Source organism: Podarcis pityusensis (genome assembly GCF_964106645.2).
Source record: "Podarcis pityusensis genome assembly, chromosome: 4".
Lineage (NCBI taxonomy): Eukaryota > Metazoa > Chordata > Lepidosauria > Squamata > Lacertidae > Podarcis > Podarcis pityusensis.
Window position 1 is genome coordinate 54,144,520 of NC_138027.1, and position 17,273 is coordinate 54,161,792.

General features: G+C 40.0%; 1 protein-coding gene across 2 annotated transcripts; it reads left to right on the forward strand.

The window, feature by feature from the left end:
* The first annotated feature begins 1,956 nt into the window (after positions 1-1,956).
* CHAF1B (chromatin assembly factor 1 subunit B) lies at positions 1,957-16,908 on the forward strand. Of its 2 annotated transcripts, none has more exons than XM_081004447.1 (14): positions 1,957-2,064; positions 3,354-3,480; positions 4,312-4,444; positions 5,689-5,809; positions 6,370-6,473; positions 7,497-7,593; positions 7,904-7,988; positions 9,724-9,817; positions 11,855-11,924; positions 12,011-12,102; positions 13,200-13,356; positions 14,661-15,074; positions 15,513-15,607; positions 16,036-16,908. In XM_081004447.1, the coding sequence occupies exons 2-14, from the start codon at positions 3,355-3,357 to the stop codon at positions 16,143-16,145; spliced, it is 1,698 nt and encodes a 565-aa protein (XP_080860573.1). In that variant the 5' UTR covers positions 1,957-2,064; position 3,354; the 3' UTR covers positions 16,146-16,908. The 2 variants fall into 2 exon arrangements, with proteins under 2 accessions (XP_080860573.1, XP_080860574.1); XM_081004448.1 differs by lacking the exon at positions 1,957-2,064 and adding an exon at positions 2,894-3,050.
* The last annotated feature ends 365 nt before the right edge of the window (positions 16,909-17,273 follow it).

Consider the following 17,273-nt stretch of genomic DNA (forward strand, 5'->3'; position numbering starts at 1 on the left):
TTTTGCACCAAAGGACTTGTTAGTTCAGTTCTGGAACTGCAAACCTATCTTCTCAGTGGTGCTCTATGCACGCCCATCTCACAAACCACCTCTTGGTGTCCTCCGGGTTAATCATATGCAGCTCCTTCAACTGCTCCTCACAAGGCTTGGTTTTCAGACCTGTGATAATCTTGGTTGCTCTCATCTGCGCACATTCCAGCTTGTCAACATCCTTCTTACATTGGGGTACCCAGAATTGGACACAGTACTCCAGGTGCAGTTTGAGCAAGGAAGAACAGTGTGCTACTATAACTTCCCTTGATCTGGACACTATACTGTATTTCTGTTGATGCAGCCTAGAATAGCATTAGCTTTTTATGCTGCTGCATCACACTGTTGACTCATGTTATGCTTGTGGCCCACTAAAAAGACACCTGGATCCTTTCCCCATGTGCTGCTAGTAAGCCAGGTGTCCCCCATCTTATATTTGTGCAGCTGGTTCTTCCTAAGTGCAGAACCTTACATTTGTCCCTGCTGAAATTCATTTTGATGGTTTCGGCCTATTTCTCCAATCTTGTCATTTTGAATCCTGATTCTGTCTTCGGTGGCATTAGCTACCCACCCAGTTTGCTGTCATCTGCAAATTTGATGAGCATCCCCTCAATTTCTTCGTCCATTGCCATTCAAATAGTGTGTGTGAGGGGCATCTTGTGACTGGTTATGTGGGGTGGGGTTTGCCACCCCTAGCAAGAAGTATAGTGACAGGGAGATGCAGTGAGAGGTGGCATAACATCAGTTTTGACTTATCTAAAGGTAAAGGGACCCCTAACCATTAGGTCCAGTCATGACCGACTGGGGTTGCGGCGCTCATCTTGCTTTATTGGCCAAGGGAGCCGGCGTACAGCTTCCATCTACTTGTAATCAAATCAGAATGTTTTCTGTATATAGCTTATGTCTCGATCTACCTGCAAACAAATTGGGATGCACGCACAATGAACAGGCCATCTGGAAGTGGCGCTCGAGATGTGGAACAGCCCAATAAAACTCCCTATTCAGTGACCAAAGTCTGAACTATGACATTCCATTCAGATATATGTGCATGGGCTAATAGTAGGTAGGGATAAGCATTGTGAGATCCTTGAAATGTCGGTGGCCATACTCATGGGCTTAGCCAGGATTGGGGGGGGGGGCAGGCCTTTTGTTATGGGGGGCAGAACCTTAGCTATGTATTCTTGTTGATTTTTATTGATTGGGAGGGGCAGTTGCAACTCCCTCCACCCTTGGCCACGCCCATTGCCAGACAATCAGAAAAATCTTTATTTGCCTCAGCCACTAGCCATAGCAATAAAAATAAAACGAACTGAAGACAAGAGGTAAAAACTATATAAAATATCTGTTGGGGGGGTTGCATCAATAATAAATAATAGATATTGTTCCAATTGGCCCGTCTAAAAGCATTGCAGCTTTCGCTTTGAACAGGTAAAGATTTTTAGGATCTCTTCTAGGTGTCTTAAGCTGACATGGGGACGCAGCGCATAGTTAACTCGCCTTGCGACCTTTGTTTCGCCCTATCTTTTTAGAGAGCGACTGTCGCTCAAAGGAACCCTTTTGCCGATCACAGCAGCACTTTCAAGTTACAGGTAGGTAGCCGTGTTGGTCTGCCGTAGTCGAAACAAAATTTAAAAAATCCTTCCAGCAGCACCTTGGAGACCAACTAAGTTTGTTATTGGGATGAGCTTTCGTGTGCATGCACACTTTAAATGAGGCTTTAAATTTAAATGAGCACTTTAAATGAGAGCAAAGAGGCTTTTCCCGGACAAAAACCCTCTTGCAATCCTGCAAAGCCCCTGCCAAAAGGGAACAAGAAACAACGGGCGGGGAGCAAGCAAGGAAAGGAGCCGTAAGGGAGAAGCGGGGGCGGCGCTTTCCTCAGAGGTGGCGCCTTTTTCCCCCGGCTCCTCCTTCCAGAACCTTAGGAGCCTCGAGTACGCAGGCGCGAGCGCGGGAACCGGGAACCGGGGTTTGAGTTTCTGACAAACTTTCTGCCCGCGCAGTCCGGGGTGGCTCTCCTGGTCCTTCTTGCAGGTACGTGAGGAAAGAGCCAGGAGGGGGAGGGGAGACTCTTGGGTGGAAGCTGTACGGAAACGGGCAGTGGGGCCCCTCTGTCCTCCTGCTTCCGAGGGGGAACCATCTGCTTCCCTCCCTCCGCCGCTCCCCGCCGAGAGTTTCTACGGAAGCAACGGCGTTTGGCGTGTAGGGCTATAACTAGGGTCCTCCAGGTCCCTTGAGTGATGCTCACCGCCTTCCCTGCGGTATATAATAAACACGGACGTGCATGTCCAGGTGTCTGCGCACGTGATGCATATAAACGTCACCTGGCGTTATGGGTCAGGGGAGGGTGCCTACACTGCAGGGGGAGGTGGATGCCATTGAGTTATGTGGTCCAGGACGTGCTAGTGTGGAGGTTAAGAGAGTGGGCTGAAATCAGCCCAGCCATGAGAAGGTGAGGGCAGTTCTAGCAAGGCTGTGTGTCATCAACCAGCCCTGCCGCCCTCAGCAACTGTCTATGAGACATGCACTTGCCTGCCTTCCAGGTTGATAATGTATTGAGGTCAGATGATGTTTGCGATGTGCTTTGAAGTACATCATTGGGAAAGTGCTGGCATTATTATTATTAATCTCCACTCTCACAGAAGGAGCTTTGATGCTTAACCCATTAGCAGTAAGGTGTGCTTTCATTAACAAACACACACAAACTTAATGCCTTTGGAAACAAATAACTGTTTTGTTGCTCATCAGTGAAGCTCCATGGGAAGTACCGTAGTTATTTTCATTGTCCCACTACATTTTATTTACTTTTCCAGCTATTATTATTATTATTATTATTTAAATTTATATACCAAAGGGCATCAGAGGGCAGTTTACAATATAAAAACACAGTGATACATAACAAGCACAGGAACAAGCAAAAACAATGCCACCCACCCACCCACTCCAGTTTAAAAGGCCAATGTTTGTTCAATTAGTCAAAGGCCTGGGCGAAGAGGAATGATTTTGCCTAGTACCTAAAGGTATGTAACAGGCACCAGGTGAGCCTCCATGGGGAAAGCAAATGCCTTAATAATATATATATATATATACATATGGGAAGGAAAGAACAGGAGTGACAATCCATGTCTATAATCACTGTATTTTTTTAAATGCATCTTGTGCAACATGCTACAATAACTTACATCTGAATTAAACAATATAATATAATATATTACTACTATGAAAAATTGTATTCCGGTGCCTCTGAAAATCACGTGGAACAGTGCATCACTTTTGAGTTTCATTGCTGTGAAAGTCAAAATGTCTGTGTTTGCTTTGAAAAGGATGAAAGTATTCACTTGTGAAATTGCATGGCACAATAAAGAACCAGTGTACAGCTTAGACTTTCAACATGGCACTGATGGGAAAATCAATAGACTGGCTTCTGCTGGAGTGGACACTGCTGTTCGTGTGAGTCACAAACATTAATCTATGGGATACTGCTAAATCTTCTATATTTGTACAAATGTAACAACAGAGAAACATTTATGTTTGTAGGGGGCAGACAGCAAGAGTAACTCCTTATTTCTGTAAACAAATCTTGATCTACATCTCCTGGCTACAACGCAGAGACAGGGCTAATGCTACAATTGTTTTAACTGTTTTATTTTTAAAAAAAATATGTGTGGGAGTTTTGTTGTTGTTTGTTTTAGTTGAGGGAGAGGAGATGGTGAGGGCTCATCAATGAGCCTAAGTAGTAGCCATGAAGGCAGCAAGGAAGCCACACTTTGCGGCCTCCATTGCATCCTTATTGTGCTGTCCGACAAAGCTTTTTGAGTAACTAAATTGGCTAATTAAACAATCTATGGCCTTTGAAATGGGGGAGGAGAGAGAGAGTATTGTTTTTGTTTGTTATTATGGTATGTATTTTTGTGTTTTTATATTGTAAACTGTCCTGTGATCTTTGGATGAAGGGTGGTATAGAAAATGAATGAATGAAAAATAAATATTATAAAGTTTATTTGTAGTATGTTGGGTTTAATAATTGTAGCTAAATTATATGAGATCACTATAAATGTGTCAATGGACATTATATATGAGGTTTGGGTTTGAAAGAGGACTGTTTGTATTATAAAATGAGTTGTCAAAAGTTAGTATCTTTTTAGTTATCTTGACATTTATGCTCTCTTTTATGATGAGTATGTATGTCTCCCAAAATCAGTGAAATTCATGTGCATGAAATTTCATGAGGTTTTGGGATATGCTTGTTTACTGTCTCTGACTATAATATTTCATAACTAGATATGGAAAGTAGAAAAAGGACCAGATGGAAAAGCAATTGTGGAATTCTTGTCCAATTTAGCTCGCCATACCAAAGCTGTGAATGTTGTGCGTTTTGCTCCCAATGGTGAGATTCTAGCATCTGGTGGAGATGGTATGTATTAAATCAATACTGAACTCTTACCATTTAATTGATTATTTTGTAATTTGTAATAATATAATGTATCTAATTTAATACTATATATTCCGTTACAAAGGACCACATACAATAGCACCTCAGATAACCTATTAACACAAAATTAGATGGATAAGTGGATATTCTGAACCTTAGACATTAAAATAAAATAAAATACTGTTTTCATTAACAGAACAAATGTACTGAATCATATAGACAGAATGGATATTACAGTAATACAAATTATATCCTTTACATTGTTGAAATTTTTTAAAGTCTTATTACATTTGTATCCCACTTTTCTTCCAAGGAGCTCAAGCTGGTGTTCATAGTTCTCTCCCCATTTTATCCTCACAACCACCCTGTGAAGTAGGTTAGGCTAAGAGACGATGACTGACTCAAGGGGGTTTGAACCCTCCTCTCCCAGGTCCTCGTTCAACAATACAACACTACACACACCAATAAACTAAAGTAATATTCACAACCTCCTCTTAAACATTCTTGCATGTTTTTGATCTGTTCCAGTATAGCTCGAAAAAAATCTTGCTCAGTTTTTAAATGACTTTCATCAGATTTTAGACTGTCCACATTATTTATAACCTCTTTGACAATGTTGTGCATAGTTTTTCCAAAAATATAATCATCTGTTATGTAAAATGTTTTGAAGACTGGGCAGGTGAAACACAGTGTCCTCAAAACTATTTCACTGAAATGAAGAAAAAAAAACAATAATAAGTTGACTCACTCGTGTGAAATGGCAGTTTACCCAATCTTAGACCAAACACCTTGTCCAGAAGCACAAAAATATTTGGCTATAATTTTTTTTTAGCTCTGCTGCTTGGGGTAAAAATGTCCTTATGCTTTTGTACATTTTCAGATGTTTTTAAATGTTTTGAATACATTTTTAAAAATTTAATAACCTTGTTCTACCACATTGATGCTTGCCACCTTAGGCTTCTTTGGGAGGACAGGTAGGGTGAAGACCTGATAATTAATTAATTAATTAATTAATGAACACAAAAACAAATGTTTTGTATATTGTCCAGTGAAATCCAAGCATATCTACTCAGAAGTAACCCATGTTGTGTTCATTGGAGCTTACTCCCAGGTTTGCAGCCTAATCGCGGCCACTAGTGTGTACTATATAATACTGCACTGTCGTGATAAAATGACGGGGAGAATGCAGTTGTGAAAAATGTTCTCATTGAGATTAATTTTCACAGATGCTGCGATTTTGTTGTGGAAGTTGAATGATAACAAAGAGCAAGAGCCAACAGTATTTCAGGATGGTGATGATGATAACCAACTAAACAAGGAGAACTGGACAGTAATTAAAACTTTAAGGTAAGATTTGTTGCTTTTGGTTAAGTTTCACTGAGTGATCTATTCAGTTTTAATAGCAGCTGCTGGCGATATCACACATCATTTAAAAAAAAATAATTTATTATAGCTGCAACCTTTAATTTTTAGGAGTTATAGCTTTGTGGTTTATCTTCAGGACTTTCTAGATTCCAAAAAGTAACCCAAAAATAAAAAAATACATGGAGTCAGCATACTTGTATCTTATATAGTTTTTTTCTTTTCTGTGTTTCTAATTCATAACTGTTTGGTAAGTTTATGGAAAATGAATGAAAGAGATAGATGATAGAGATTAAGATTACCAGTTTCTGTGTCTGTTTCTTCACTTCTGCTTGCTCTTCTGCTCCTCCCTCTGTCTCTCACACACTGAGGGTGGGTGGACCCTCCTGAATAGAGTTTGGTGCTGTGAAGTGCAATGCTGGGATAAGATGGGAAATGGGACATGCATCATTTTATGTCACCCTCCATGCAATATGGGGGTAAAAGAAAAGTGAGTGTATGTTGCCCATAACTTCGTTGCTCTCTGTGTATGTGCTTAATTCCAGAGGTCATTTGGAAGATGTGTATGATATTTGCTGGACCCCTGATGGAAACTTCATGGCATCTGCATCAGTTGACAACACAGCTATAATGTGGGATGTCAGTAAAGGTAATTGCTATGATTTTGTTTTTATGTAAACCTATCCTTTCTTCTCGAGTTTTTCCCAGAGTTTTAGACTTTAGGACTGCTGTACCTGGGACGCGGGTGGCGCTGTGGTCTAAACCACAGAGCCTAGGGCTTGCCGATCAGAAGGTCGGTGGTTCGAATTCCCGCGGCGGGGTGAGCTCCCGTTGCTCAGTCCCTGCTCCTGCCAACCTAGCAGTTCGAAAGCACTTCAAAGTGCAAGTAGATAAATAGGTACTGCTCCGGCAGGAAGGTAAACTGCCTTTCCGTGTGCTGCTCTGGTTCGCCAGAAGTGGCTTAGTCATGCTCGCCACATGACCCGGAAGCTGTACGCTGGCTCTGTTGGCCAGTAAAGCGAGATGAGCGCTGCAACCCCAGAGTCATTCACGACTGGACCTAATGGTCAGGGGTCCCTTTACCTTTACCTGGGAAATATGCTCTGAAAATCTTGGCAAACTGCTATTAACATTCCTGTCCGGTATGAAAAGAATGATTTGATTCATTATTAAGGTAATCCAGCACTATTGTATTCTCTGTGGCCTTCAACAGGTCTATGGTCTCACACTACTTTAGGGTTGTCTGCTTGAAGGTTGGCTTTTAGGATAAGCACAATAAAGATTAAGCATGTTGATAAATAATGACCATGGTAGTTGTCTACTGGATAGAAAATAATGCTGTTTTTGTAAAACTGTGGGGTTCAAACAGATTTGTAGGTGGAATGCGTTGTTATGAGGAAGGAATACGGCCTATTAAAAGTCTTTTAAAATTAGATCAGTGTCTATTCTGATTTGTGTATGTGTCAGTTTTCCAAGCAAACAATATTTCAGAGGTAGCCATAATTTTGAGTTTCTACTTCATTTGGGCTCATGGAAGCTCCTCCATGTAAAACAATGGTTTAGCATTGTGTACAAGCCACACCAAAGAGAATGATTGATCCAAATTATTTCTGCATTAGTTATCATATGACATCTCATTTAAAAAGCAATTCACTGTTAATATTACTTCCAGGGCAAAAGGTTTCTATTTTTAATGAACACAAAAGTTACGTTCAAGGAGTAACCTGGGACCCTGCAGGACAGTATATTGCAACTCTTAGTTGTGATAGGTAAGTCATTAATGCTGGGGAAGAGAAATTTCCATTGATGTCTTTTACTTTTTATATTTTGTTTCCTATAGTGTTTAGAATAGTTCATTATTTAAATGCTAGCTTTCCTGAATGGAATGAATTTGGTTGCTTTAAAATGCCTATTTCCCTTAGTCCTGTAGGATCGCCTTGTTTCCACCGTTCAGAATAAGACCAATGCTATAGTGTCTTCTTCTTGCTACTCTTTAACATATATATATATATTAATCATACAGAACATAAAAGAGGGTGAGTGTTTTGTTTGTAATTAACAGCTTTCCTTTTTATGTAGGGTTTTGAGAGTATATAATACGCAGACTAAGAGAGTGGCATTTAACGTTACCAAAATGCCGTCGGGCAGAGGATCTGAAGGAGAGGTCAGAATTTTTTGTTTTTTTAAACAACTGATGTTTCAAAACATAATTCTTGGTGGGTTGAGGGAATCTTCTCTCTGGTTACACGTCTAAAGAAGTTATTATTTATTTTTATTTTATTACTTCCTAAAATTTATATGCCACTTGATTGCAGAAAACCTCAAAGTGGTTTACAACCTGTAAAGAAGTTATTGGTATAAACATTATCTTATCACTGGAAATACAAATACCAGAGCAACAGGGTAAATTCTGTCTGTCTGTGCTTCATTCTGTTTTCTTCAACCTTCTCTCCCCCTGCAAACTGGAAAGGGAGAGGAAGTGAGAAGGCAAACATTGATCCTATTCCTCTTTGCATGCTGCAGATATGAACTATTTCTGTTGCACTTCCTTTCTTATTCTGACCCATCCAACTATGGCTCCCTCATTCCTCCCCACCCCAAAGCATTACTCAAAGGAAGGTGCAGGACAGGTATTTTTTAATGAAGGAAAATCTATGGTACATCTTTCATTCAGGGTTGCTTCAAACCTAAAGAGAGAGAGAATATCAATATACAGTGGTACCTCGGGTGAAGTACTTAATTCGTTCTGGAGGTCTGTTCCTAACCTGAAACTGTTCTTAACCTGAAGCATCACTTTAGCTAATGGGGCCTCCTGCTGCCGCCGTGCCGCCGGAGCACGATTTCTGTTCTCATCCTGAAGCAAAGTTCTTAACCTGAAGCACTATTTCTGGGTTAGCGGAGTCTGTAACCTGAAGCGTCTGTAACCCGAAGTGTATGTAACCCGAGGTACCACTGTACTTGTACCATGAAAAGCCTTTTGCACCAACACTTCTCACATTGTGGTAAACCGCTTTCTACACAAGGATAGCTTCATGTTGGAAAACTGCAATGTGTGAAGCAGCGTTTACTAATAAATGAATCTAGATCAGGATTACGTAAATGTAAGGCCTAGTTAGTTTTCTATGGCTATGCAAATAAAGTGGACTTCATTTTCACCATTATAGTTCCAAGGCACATGGGAGTATTTCTAGAATCACAATCCCTTGAACTCTGTGATGTGCTTCAGTGTGACTGTTGGATACATCTATAAGAACTGAATGGATGTACAGTGGAACCTTGGTTTTCGAACGTAATCTGTTCCGGAAAACCGTTCGACTTCTGAAACGTTCGAAAACCAAGGATCAGAGGGCTATTGGCAAATTCCATTGAGAAAAATGAGAAACGCACCTTGGAAGTTGTTCAACTTCCGAGGCGCATTCGAAAACAGAAGTATTCACTTTCGGGTTTTCGGTGTTTGGCTGCTGAAATGTTTGGCAGCCGAGACATTCAAAAACTGAGGTTCCACTGTACAGTGGTACCTCGGGTTACATATGCTTCAGGTTACATACGCTTCAGGTTACAGACTCCGCTAACCCAGAAATAGTGCTTCAGGTTAAGAACTTTGCTTCAGGATGAGAACAGAAATCGTGCTCCGGCAGCGCGGCGGCAGCAGAAGGCCCCATTAGCTAAAGTGGTGCTTCAGGTTAAGAACAGTTTCAGGTTAAGAATGGACCTCCGGAATGAATTAAGTTCTTAACCTGAGGTACCACTGTATCTAAAGGAAACAGGGAGACACTCCTTAGCTGTAGAGTGCTCTAGCCTTTCCATTAAAAGGACACAGAGTGGATGCATGCTCTTAGTTGTACAGTAACTGGGAGTAAGTAGCTGTTGTCAAGTTTAATTGTTGTCAAATTCTTCAGGTAAAAAGCTATCGAATGTTTCATGATGACAGCATGAAGTCATTCTTTCGGAGGCTTACTTTTACACCTGATGGCTCTCTGCTCCTTGTTCCTGGTAAGTGCAGATATTTCATTTCCTTCACCCAGCCCTGCAGCAACGAATGGCGTGTGGTGTTTTCAGCATTTGGAGAAAAACCGCTCGTGTGTATTAGAATTTATTACCAAACACGTGCCTTCTCTCTCCTCCAGGAATTTTGTAATATTTCCATTACGGTATAAATAAAATAATAATAAATAAAGATGATGGCCAGCATTAGTTACACTTGGAATAGATCAGTTGAAATCAATGGATTTAAATCGAATGCCCCCTATAAAAATAATAAACCAAAAATGGTGGCAAGCTTTTCAACCCAATAAAATATTTCTGCCTTGAAAACACTAGGAATGAACTAAAGGAAAAGTAATTCAGTATGTGCAGCTGCATGTTTCCCCTTCTTTCTTCATGTATCCATATTACAATCTGTCATATGTTTGTACCATTGCCACATTCCCCAACTGTTTAAGTCTCCATTTACCGCTTGCCAGACTGGAAATCCTATCCCATTTGAATCATGTTGGGAAAACCAATATAATTACCCTTCTGACATTGGTTGGTTTGTTTTTTGTTTGGTTTTTTTTGTCTTTCCGTTGTACATGTAAAACCAAAACACTTTAAATTAAATCATTGGTGCAAAAAGCTAGTCTTTTTTATTTTAAGTGAGCCAAGGAGATCAAATCTCAGTAGTGTTTCTCATAAAAGCTTTTCTAGCAAAATATATCTGTATCCACGTTGCTTGCATTCATTCCCTCACAGAGTCGATCACCAAATTAACAGTGTGATTCTATACCCACTTACCTTGGAGTAAGCCCAGTTAAACTTAATGGGACTTACTTCCAAGCAGACATAGACAGAATTACACTGTAAGTTACTGCCCTTGCAGCCTGATGCTAAGCATGTTTGGTGCTGTTTTGACTGCCATACCAGAAGAGAGAACTTTTTTCAGTTCAAAACCTGAGACTGAGCAAATGGCTCGTTCTGCCATTTCTTCCTCCTAAATCAGGCATCCCTCCTAAATCAGGCAAACTCGGCCCTCCAGCTGTTTTGGGACTACAATTCCCACCATCCCTGAGCACTGGTCCTGTTAGCTAGGGATGATGAGAGTTGTGGTCCAAAAACAGCTGGGGGGCCGAGTTTGGGGGTGCTTGCCCTAATTGATGTGTCTTACCAATAGGAAAAGAGTAATAGAGCTATTTTGATATTGAGCTGCTTTTTATTATGTATCTGTTATGAAGCTGATATCAATTATCTTTGATAGGACAATGCTATAGGTAGTGGTGTATTTGTATTTATTATGCCTTTGTTATGAAACACTTGAGTTTAATGTTTACAGAAATCTAGTATAAAATGAAAGTGACTATTTGTTCAGAAGCAAATCTCATTGCAGCTTTCATCATTTGCATTACTTTTTCCACCTTATGCACCATTTCTAACATTTCGAAACAAGCTGCTTGTATTTTTTTGAATATTTTTGCAAGATTGCCCTCTGTAAGATGACAGTTTCATTTGACTTGAGGCATTCCTAATTTTGCAGTATTGTGATGAGAGTACCAGGTCCAAAATTAGGCCGTACCCCCTTGATGATGCCAATACAAATAACACTCTGAAATCAGCCTCATTAGTAACCCACATTTAACTAACATATCCCACATATTTAATATTGTTTGCATACAAGTCTTTGTGCAAGTATGCACTGTCCTGTTACTGATTTTGCATTAGAAATGTGGGCTGTAAGCAGAAGATGAATACTGCAAAATGTACACTGTACTTACTCCCTAGAAACTTGGGGAGACAAACCATGTACGTTTGCAGCCAAAGAAAAAATGCAAATTGTTTACAAGTTGATGATATGCAACACACATTTGGCATTAATACTGAGCCTCTAACAGCATTCCTATAGTTTGAAGTCACACTGTGAGTTGTTGGAAAGCTTAGTAACAATAGGAGGGAACCTAAAGTTTGGTTTATGTTAGTGTCTGGGGCTTTTTTAGTTAAGTAATAGCCTTAAGGATTATGTGCAAAACTAACATGATGGCACTACTTTAACTTTCTCAGCAGGCTGTGTGGAATCAGGAGAAAATGTAACAAACACTACTTACGTTTTTTCCAGAAAAAATCTGAAAAGGTAAGATCTTACTGGATGTATATTCATTCATATTTTAAATTCATATGGCAAATGCCATTTCCTAAAAAAATTCCTCTTCTTATTAGGCCTATAGCTCATTTACCTTGTCCTGGAAAGGCAACCTTAGCCGTTCGTTGCTGCCCAGTCTACTTTGAGCTCAGGTCTGCACTTAAGAAAGGTATTGTAAATCCTTTTGAGAATATATTGTAGATATTTTGAAGTATATTAAATCTGGCTGTGTTAAAGGGTATACTGTTCAACATCTTAGCTTTCTAATGGTTATTTGGGGTTGCATTGCATCACAAATGCTGTTTGCTTATTCTTGTAAGGATTCAATTTATTTTTTACATGCTGTTAGAATATTTTTGTACAGGATAATAACATTTTAATATTTGTTAACAGGTGAATGTCCTAATAAAAGATACTAGGTTCCTCAAACTGAATTGCATGAGGATAGAACCTTTGCACCCTTTCCATATCACTGCAACATAATGTTTTCTTAACAGTGCCTTGGTTGCAAATAAAACCTTAAGAGTTAGAAAAGTTATTCACTTCTAGCAGTTGTTTCAACTTTCAGAAAATGAGAGGGAAAATGTTGAACAATTACTTTTCCAAAAGTATGCATAAGAGCAGCTAGGGGCCAGATCTTTTCTCCCAAGCCATGTGCTCCATTCTGAAAGTGCAAGGAACATTAACTGCATGCATCCTTTAAATGTGTATTTTATCAGTGCTGTGTAGCATTCATTTGGGAATGTGTTGTACATATTCTTACATATGTGCGGAACGCATTGTTAAAAAGCATTCTCATTTTCCATTTCTACAGTAGAATTCAAGAGAGAGGTCCTCGATGTCTTTCATCAGGGGTCAGCAAACCTTTTCATCAGGGGGCCAGTCCATTGTCCCTCAGACCTTGTGGGGGGCCAGACTATATTTGGGGGGGGTGAGCGAATTCCTATGCCCCACAAATAACCCAGAGATCCATTTTAAATAAAAGCACACATTCTGCTCATGTAAAAACACCAGGCAGGCCCCACAAATAACCCAGAGATGCATTTTAAATAAAAGGACACATTCTACTCATGTAAAAACACACTGATTCCCGGACTGTCCGCGGGCCGGATTTAGAAGGCGATTGGGCCAGATCCTGCCCCCAGGCCTTAGTTTGCCTACCCATGTCTTTCATCATCCTAAATTGCAGGAGAGGATATGGTTGTGGAAAGCTGAGGGTCTAAAATGGCAAATGGTATTTAATTTGAAACTCTCTTCACATTTTAGAAGACGCTTCGAAGAAGACTGGTCTGATAAATCTACCCTATCGGATGGTTTTTGCTGTTGCTTCAGAAGATTCTGTGCTCTTCTATGACACAGAGCAATCCTTTCCTTTTGGTTATGTATCTAATATACATTACCATACTATTAGTGACATTTCGTGGTAGGTAATTTGTTTGTTTATTGGATTTATATGCTGGCTTTCTGCCAAGACACCCAAGGCAATATACAATTTAAAAACTAAAACACACAAAAAATGAAGACTGAAGAGTCCATTGATGCAAACTGGGAGTTGATGGCATATGTGCTTCCTGGCCTGCAGTCCCTGGCCTTCTGCCTTCCTTCAGAGCAAGCAGGACACTTGTGATTGCTTGTCACAACTGGCTTGAATATTTTTGATATACTGACCAAGACCACATAGTAAAGATTCTTTAACCTTAGCTTGCATTCTCAGCACCACCAAGCACCTTGTAAATATTTTTGTTCCAGAGGAGCAACAAATATGGAGTCTTGTCAGAGCATTGATTTAACTTTAGTAAGGCAGAATGTTACTGTAAAACAGAAAATATTACTTTTTCACACATCTGAACTTTCCTGTGTATAGTAAGTCATGTCGTTATGGAACTATGGTGAACTTGATTTTAAATGTTACTGCAAGCCTTCTATTTCTCATCATTCTGGGCATGGTCACTAAAATAACTTTCGGCACTGTTCCAAAAACTGTTCCTTTGTTCAGCAGTAGCATGGCCCATCTAAACTTTAACAACAGGAAATTGTTTCCTTTCCATATAGGTAATTGTTTCCTTTCATACAAACCCAGGACTTCAGACTGCTGGTAGCATTTGGGGATTTGTCATTTATGGCATGGGCCTTGGCGACAATAACCTCTGTGATTACCCGAAGCTCCAAAATGTCTCATTGTCATAACCAAAATTGCTATGGCTGAGACTGGTGAACTCTTGCTCCAGCTCACACACTACATTTATATTCACATACTTGTTTTTCTTTTATCTACCAGATTTATATGGCTAATCCATATCATAAGTTCTCTAGGCAGTTCACAAAACAAATACAACATTTAAAATACCATGCAAAATAATCAAGATAAAAATAAAACAACTGAAACCAAAAAACAATTAAAATGCAAGTCTCAAAACTAAGGAGTGGACCATAAGACTTAGGACAGTGGTTCTCAATTTGAAAGTCTTCATCTGTCCCTGAAAAGGCCTCAAAGAGGGTGCTGGGCAAACCCCCACTGTAAGGCTGTTCCACTTCCCAAAAGGCTCTGTTGGTTGCCCATCCCATGTTGTTGGTGGGGGCAGCCAGAGTAGGGCCTCTGAAGAAGTTATTTCCACAAAGTCAAATGTAAGTCATTTACACTCCAAACATGCTTTATGTTCATATTTCCATTACTGAAATGCAACTGAGGCACTTAAACTTCTTTTTAATTCCATAAACAAACACCAGGTCTAGTGATGGATCCTTTCTTGCTATTTCTTCTACGGATGGATATTGTTCTTTTGTGACTTTTGAAGAAAATGAGCTTGGAATACCCCTGAAAGAGAAGCCAGCTGTAAGTGCCGGGACCCCCAGCACAGCTGAGAAAAAAATGAAAAAGGGCCAGTCTTCCAGTGTTATCTCCCCAGTTCCAAAACCAGTGGATGGCACTCCTCCTAATAAGACCATGGATCCAAGCAGCCCAGCTGTGCAATGCAAGACTCTGATAAACAGCAAAGAGTTGCCCTCAACACCTATTGCTGTTAGAAAGCCCCCAGTGCCCTCTTTGGAAGAGAAGAAACCTATGCAGCCATCAAGCTCAAAAGCAAACCAACCCAGGAGGGTTACCCTTAACACCTTACAAGCATGGAGCAAAGCACCAAGGTGAGCGTAATGCAACCAGGCTCTTCTGGTAGGTATGAAACAGCCTTACAAAGGAAATTCTGGCAGATGTAGTGCCAGGAAGCATTGCAGATCTTCAATGAAGCTTCTGCTCAGACTTCATTATATTTGTAGTACCATCTACGTACATGGTGCTTTATAAAGAACAGGTATGAGAGGTCCCTATCCCAGGAGTCTTACACTCTTAAACAGACACAGGGAAACATCAAAGGAAAAAATGCAGAGATGGGTAAGCATATTTAAGTGTAGAATCTCTAACGGGACTGAGCTCTAGCCATGGAGTCAAGGGAAGGGAGGGTTGGAAGGAGCCAGAGAAAGATAGTTAGAGACGTAGCATGAGGAAAGTGGGAGTCTGGAAAACTGTGCATGTGTGTAAGGGTGTCAAGCGTTCTCAGTTTTTAAATATTTAATTGCTTTTAGGAGAGTTGCCTTAATCCCTCTAAATGCAGACACTCAAGACTCACCGCCTTCTGATCCCATCTCTACAACTGCTTCCACGGAAACTGTTCAACATGGTAAAATATCTTACTGCTGATAGCTTTTCAAAAAGTGTCGAATGAGTGTTGCTGTAACTGTATTTGCCTCCACAATTCATGATTGCACTGGGGGTTGGCACGGGCGGCACAGTAAATATACCCTGCCCATTTTCATAAATTGGGGGGAATGTGTGATATTACTGTGGAAGAGCAATGTTTGCCTGCTTGCGCAGCAGAAATCCACATGCACAACGGGACTTCATGTTTCTCTACTCCCTGCTTCACCCAGCCCCAAAACCTGCACCAGGTGTCCCCCAAACACTCCGGATAGGAAGGAGAAGCAACATAGTGCAAGTGGGCACCAAACATACGCTATGTTGAATCTTACCCACTGTCTTGTTTTCCCAGTAGTTTTAACCTTCTGAAAACCTTAAACCTAAAGATAATGATTTTCTTAATTATTTCAGAGAGGCCATCACCACCTGAAGACCCTTTGCAAAATCCACCACCTCCTAAGCGTCTTAAATCTGATGAAACTTCCATCTCTGAATTAACTGAAAATGAAAATAAAATGTAAAGCCACTACTAAAGTGCTGAACTTCAATGAATGCTTGCCTGCAGAATGCAAGAGTTGTCCAAAGAATACTTGCAAAAGCTACATCATGTGAAATGGACGCCAAGCATTCTAAGCAAAAAGTTGACTGTGCAGTAGGCTCTTTAGAGTCTGCGGATGTGGAAATCTCACCTGGTTGCAAATGTGTATTATTTCAGTAGTCCTTTACACACTTAAGTTGTCCTGGAAGTCTGTATCTGGCAGACAAAGGCTGCTTTAAATAAAGGGTGTATGCTTCACAAACTAACTTGCTCCATGCAGTCCCACAGAATTTTGTGAAACTACTGCATTCTGTCTTCATTCATTCATTCATTCATTCCTTCATTCATGTTACGTTATCTTCCTGTACCAATTAAATGCAAAATTAGAAAATCCAAGCTTTTTCAGCTACATGTAAATGACAAGGTGCCAGAGTTTTAAGGCAAGTCTTCAATGGGCAGTTATATAAACTGATTTGAAAACAAAGTTCAGAATCTAAAACTGCTACTTTGCTCTACATAAAACGCAGGCAAAGTTAATTTAAAAGTCTCATGGGGTTTTAATATGTCATGCAAATATTACAGATGGTTACAATTCCTTTCTACTTAACAGTGCTTAAAAAAACTTGAAAGAGGTTGCAATAATAAAAATACGTGAAAGGCTTTTGTCATTTGTGAGTGCTTTTATGCTTGCTAAGAATAGCAATATGATGCAGTGATTGGAATAAAAAGTTGAACATTCATATTAACTTTCCTGTCCATGTTTTCTCTGGAATTTGGTTTCATTCATTCCTAGTCACAGTGAGAAATCACACATGGGGGGACGGGACGTATTTAGTTTCATTTAAGTATCTTAATGGAAATGTTTGCAATAGATGCAAACGGAGTCTGCAGCAGTCTGAAGTAGATGGTTAGACTAACTTTAAAAGATTAAGGGTGATAGACTATTTTTGTTCATGCAAACTGAGCAAATTCTAAAACTACTGCTGTGGTGAAATGCTGTACATGTTTATGTGGAAGGAAATCATGCAAGCTTAAAGCAACTTGCTTTCATATAAATCTGTATATGGCTTCAGCCTGAGTCCTGTTTCACATGAACACTAAGGTTCACTCA

Coding starts and splice junctions, on each gene's coding strand:
- CHAF1B (XM_081004447.1), top strand. CDS start 3,355: ATGAAAGTATTCACTTGTGAAATTGCATGGCACAATAAAGAACCAGTG. Junction 7,594..7,903: donor GCAACTCTTAGTTGTGATAG/GTAAGTCATTAA, acceptor CTTTTTATGTAG/GGTTTTGAGAGTATATAATA. Junction 7,989..9,723: donor GCAGAGGATCTGAAGGAGAG/GTCAGAATTTTT, acceptor CAAATTCTTCAG/GTAAAAAGCTATCGAATGTT.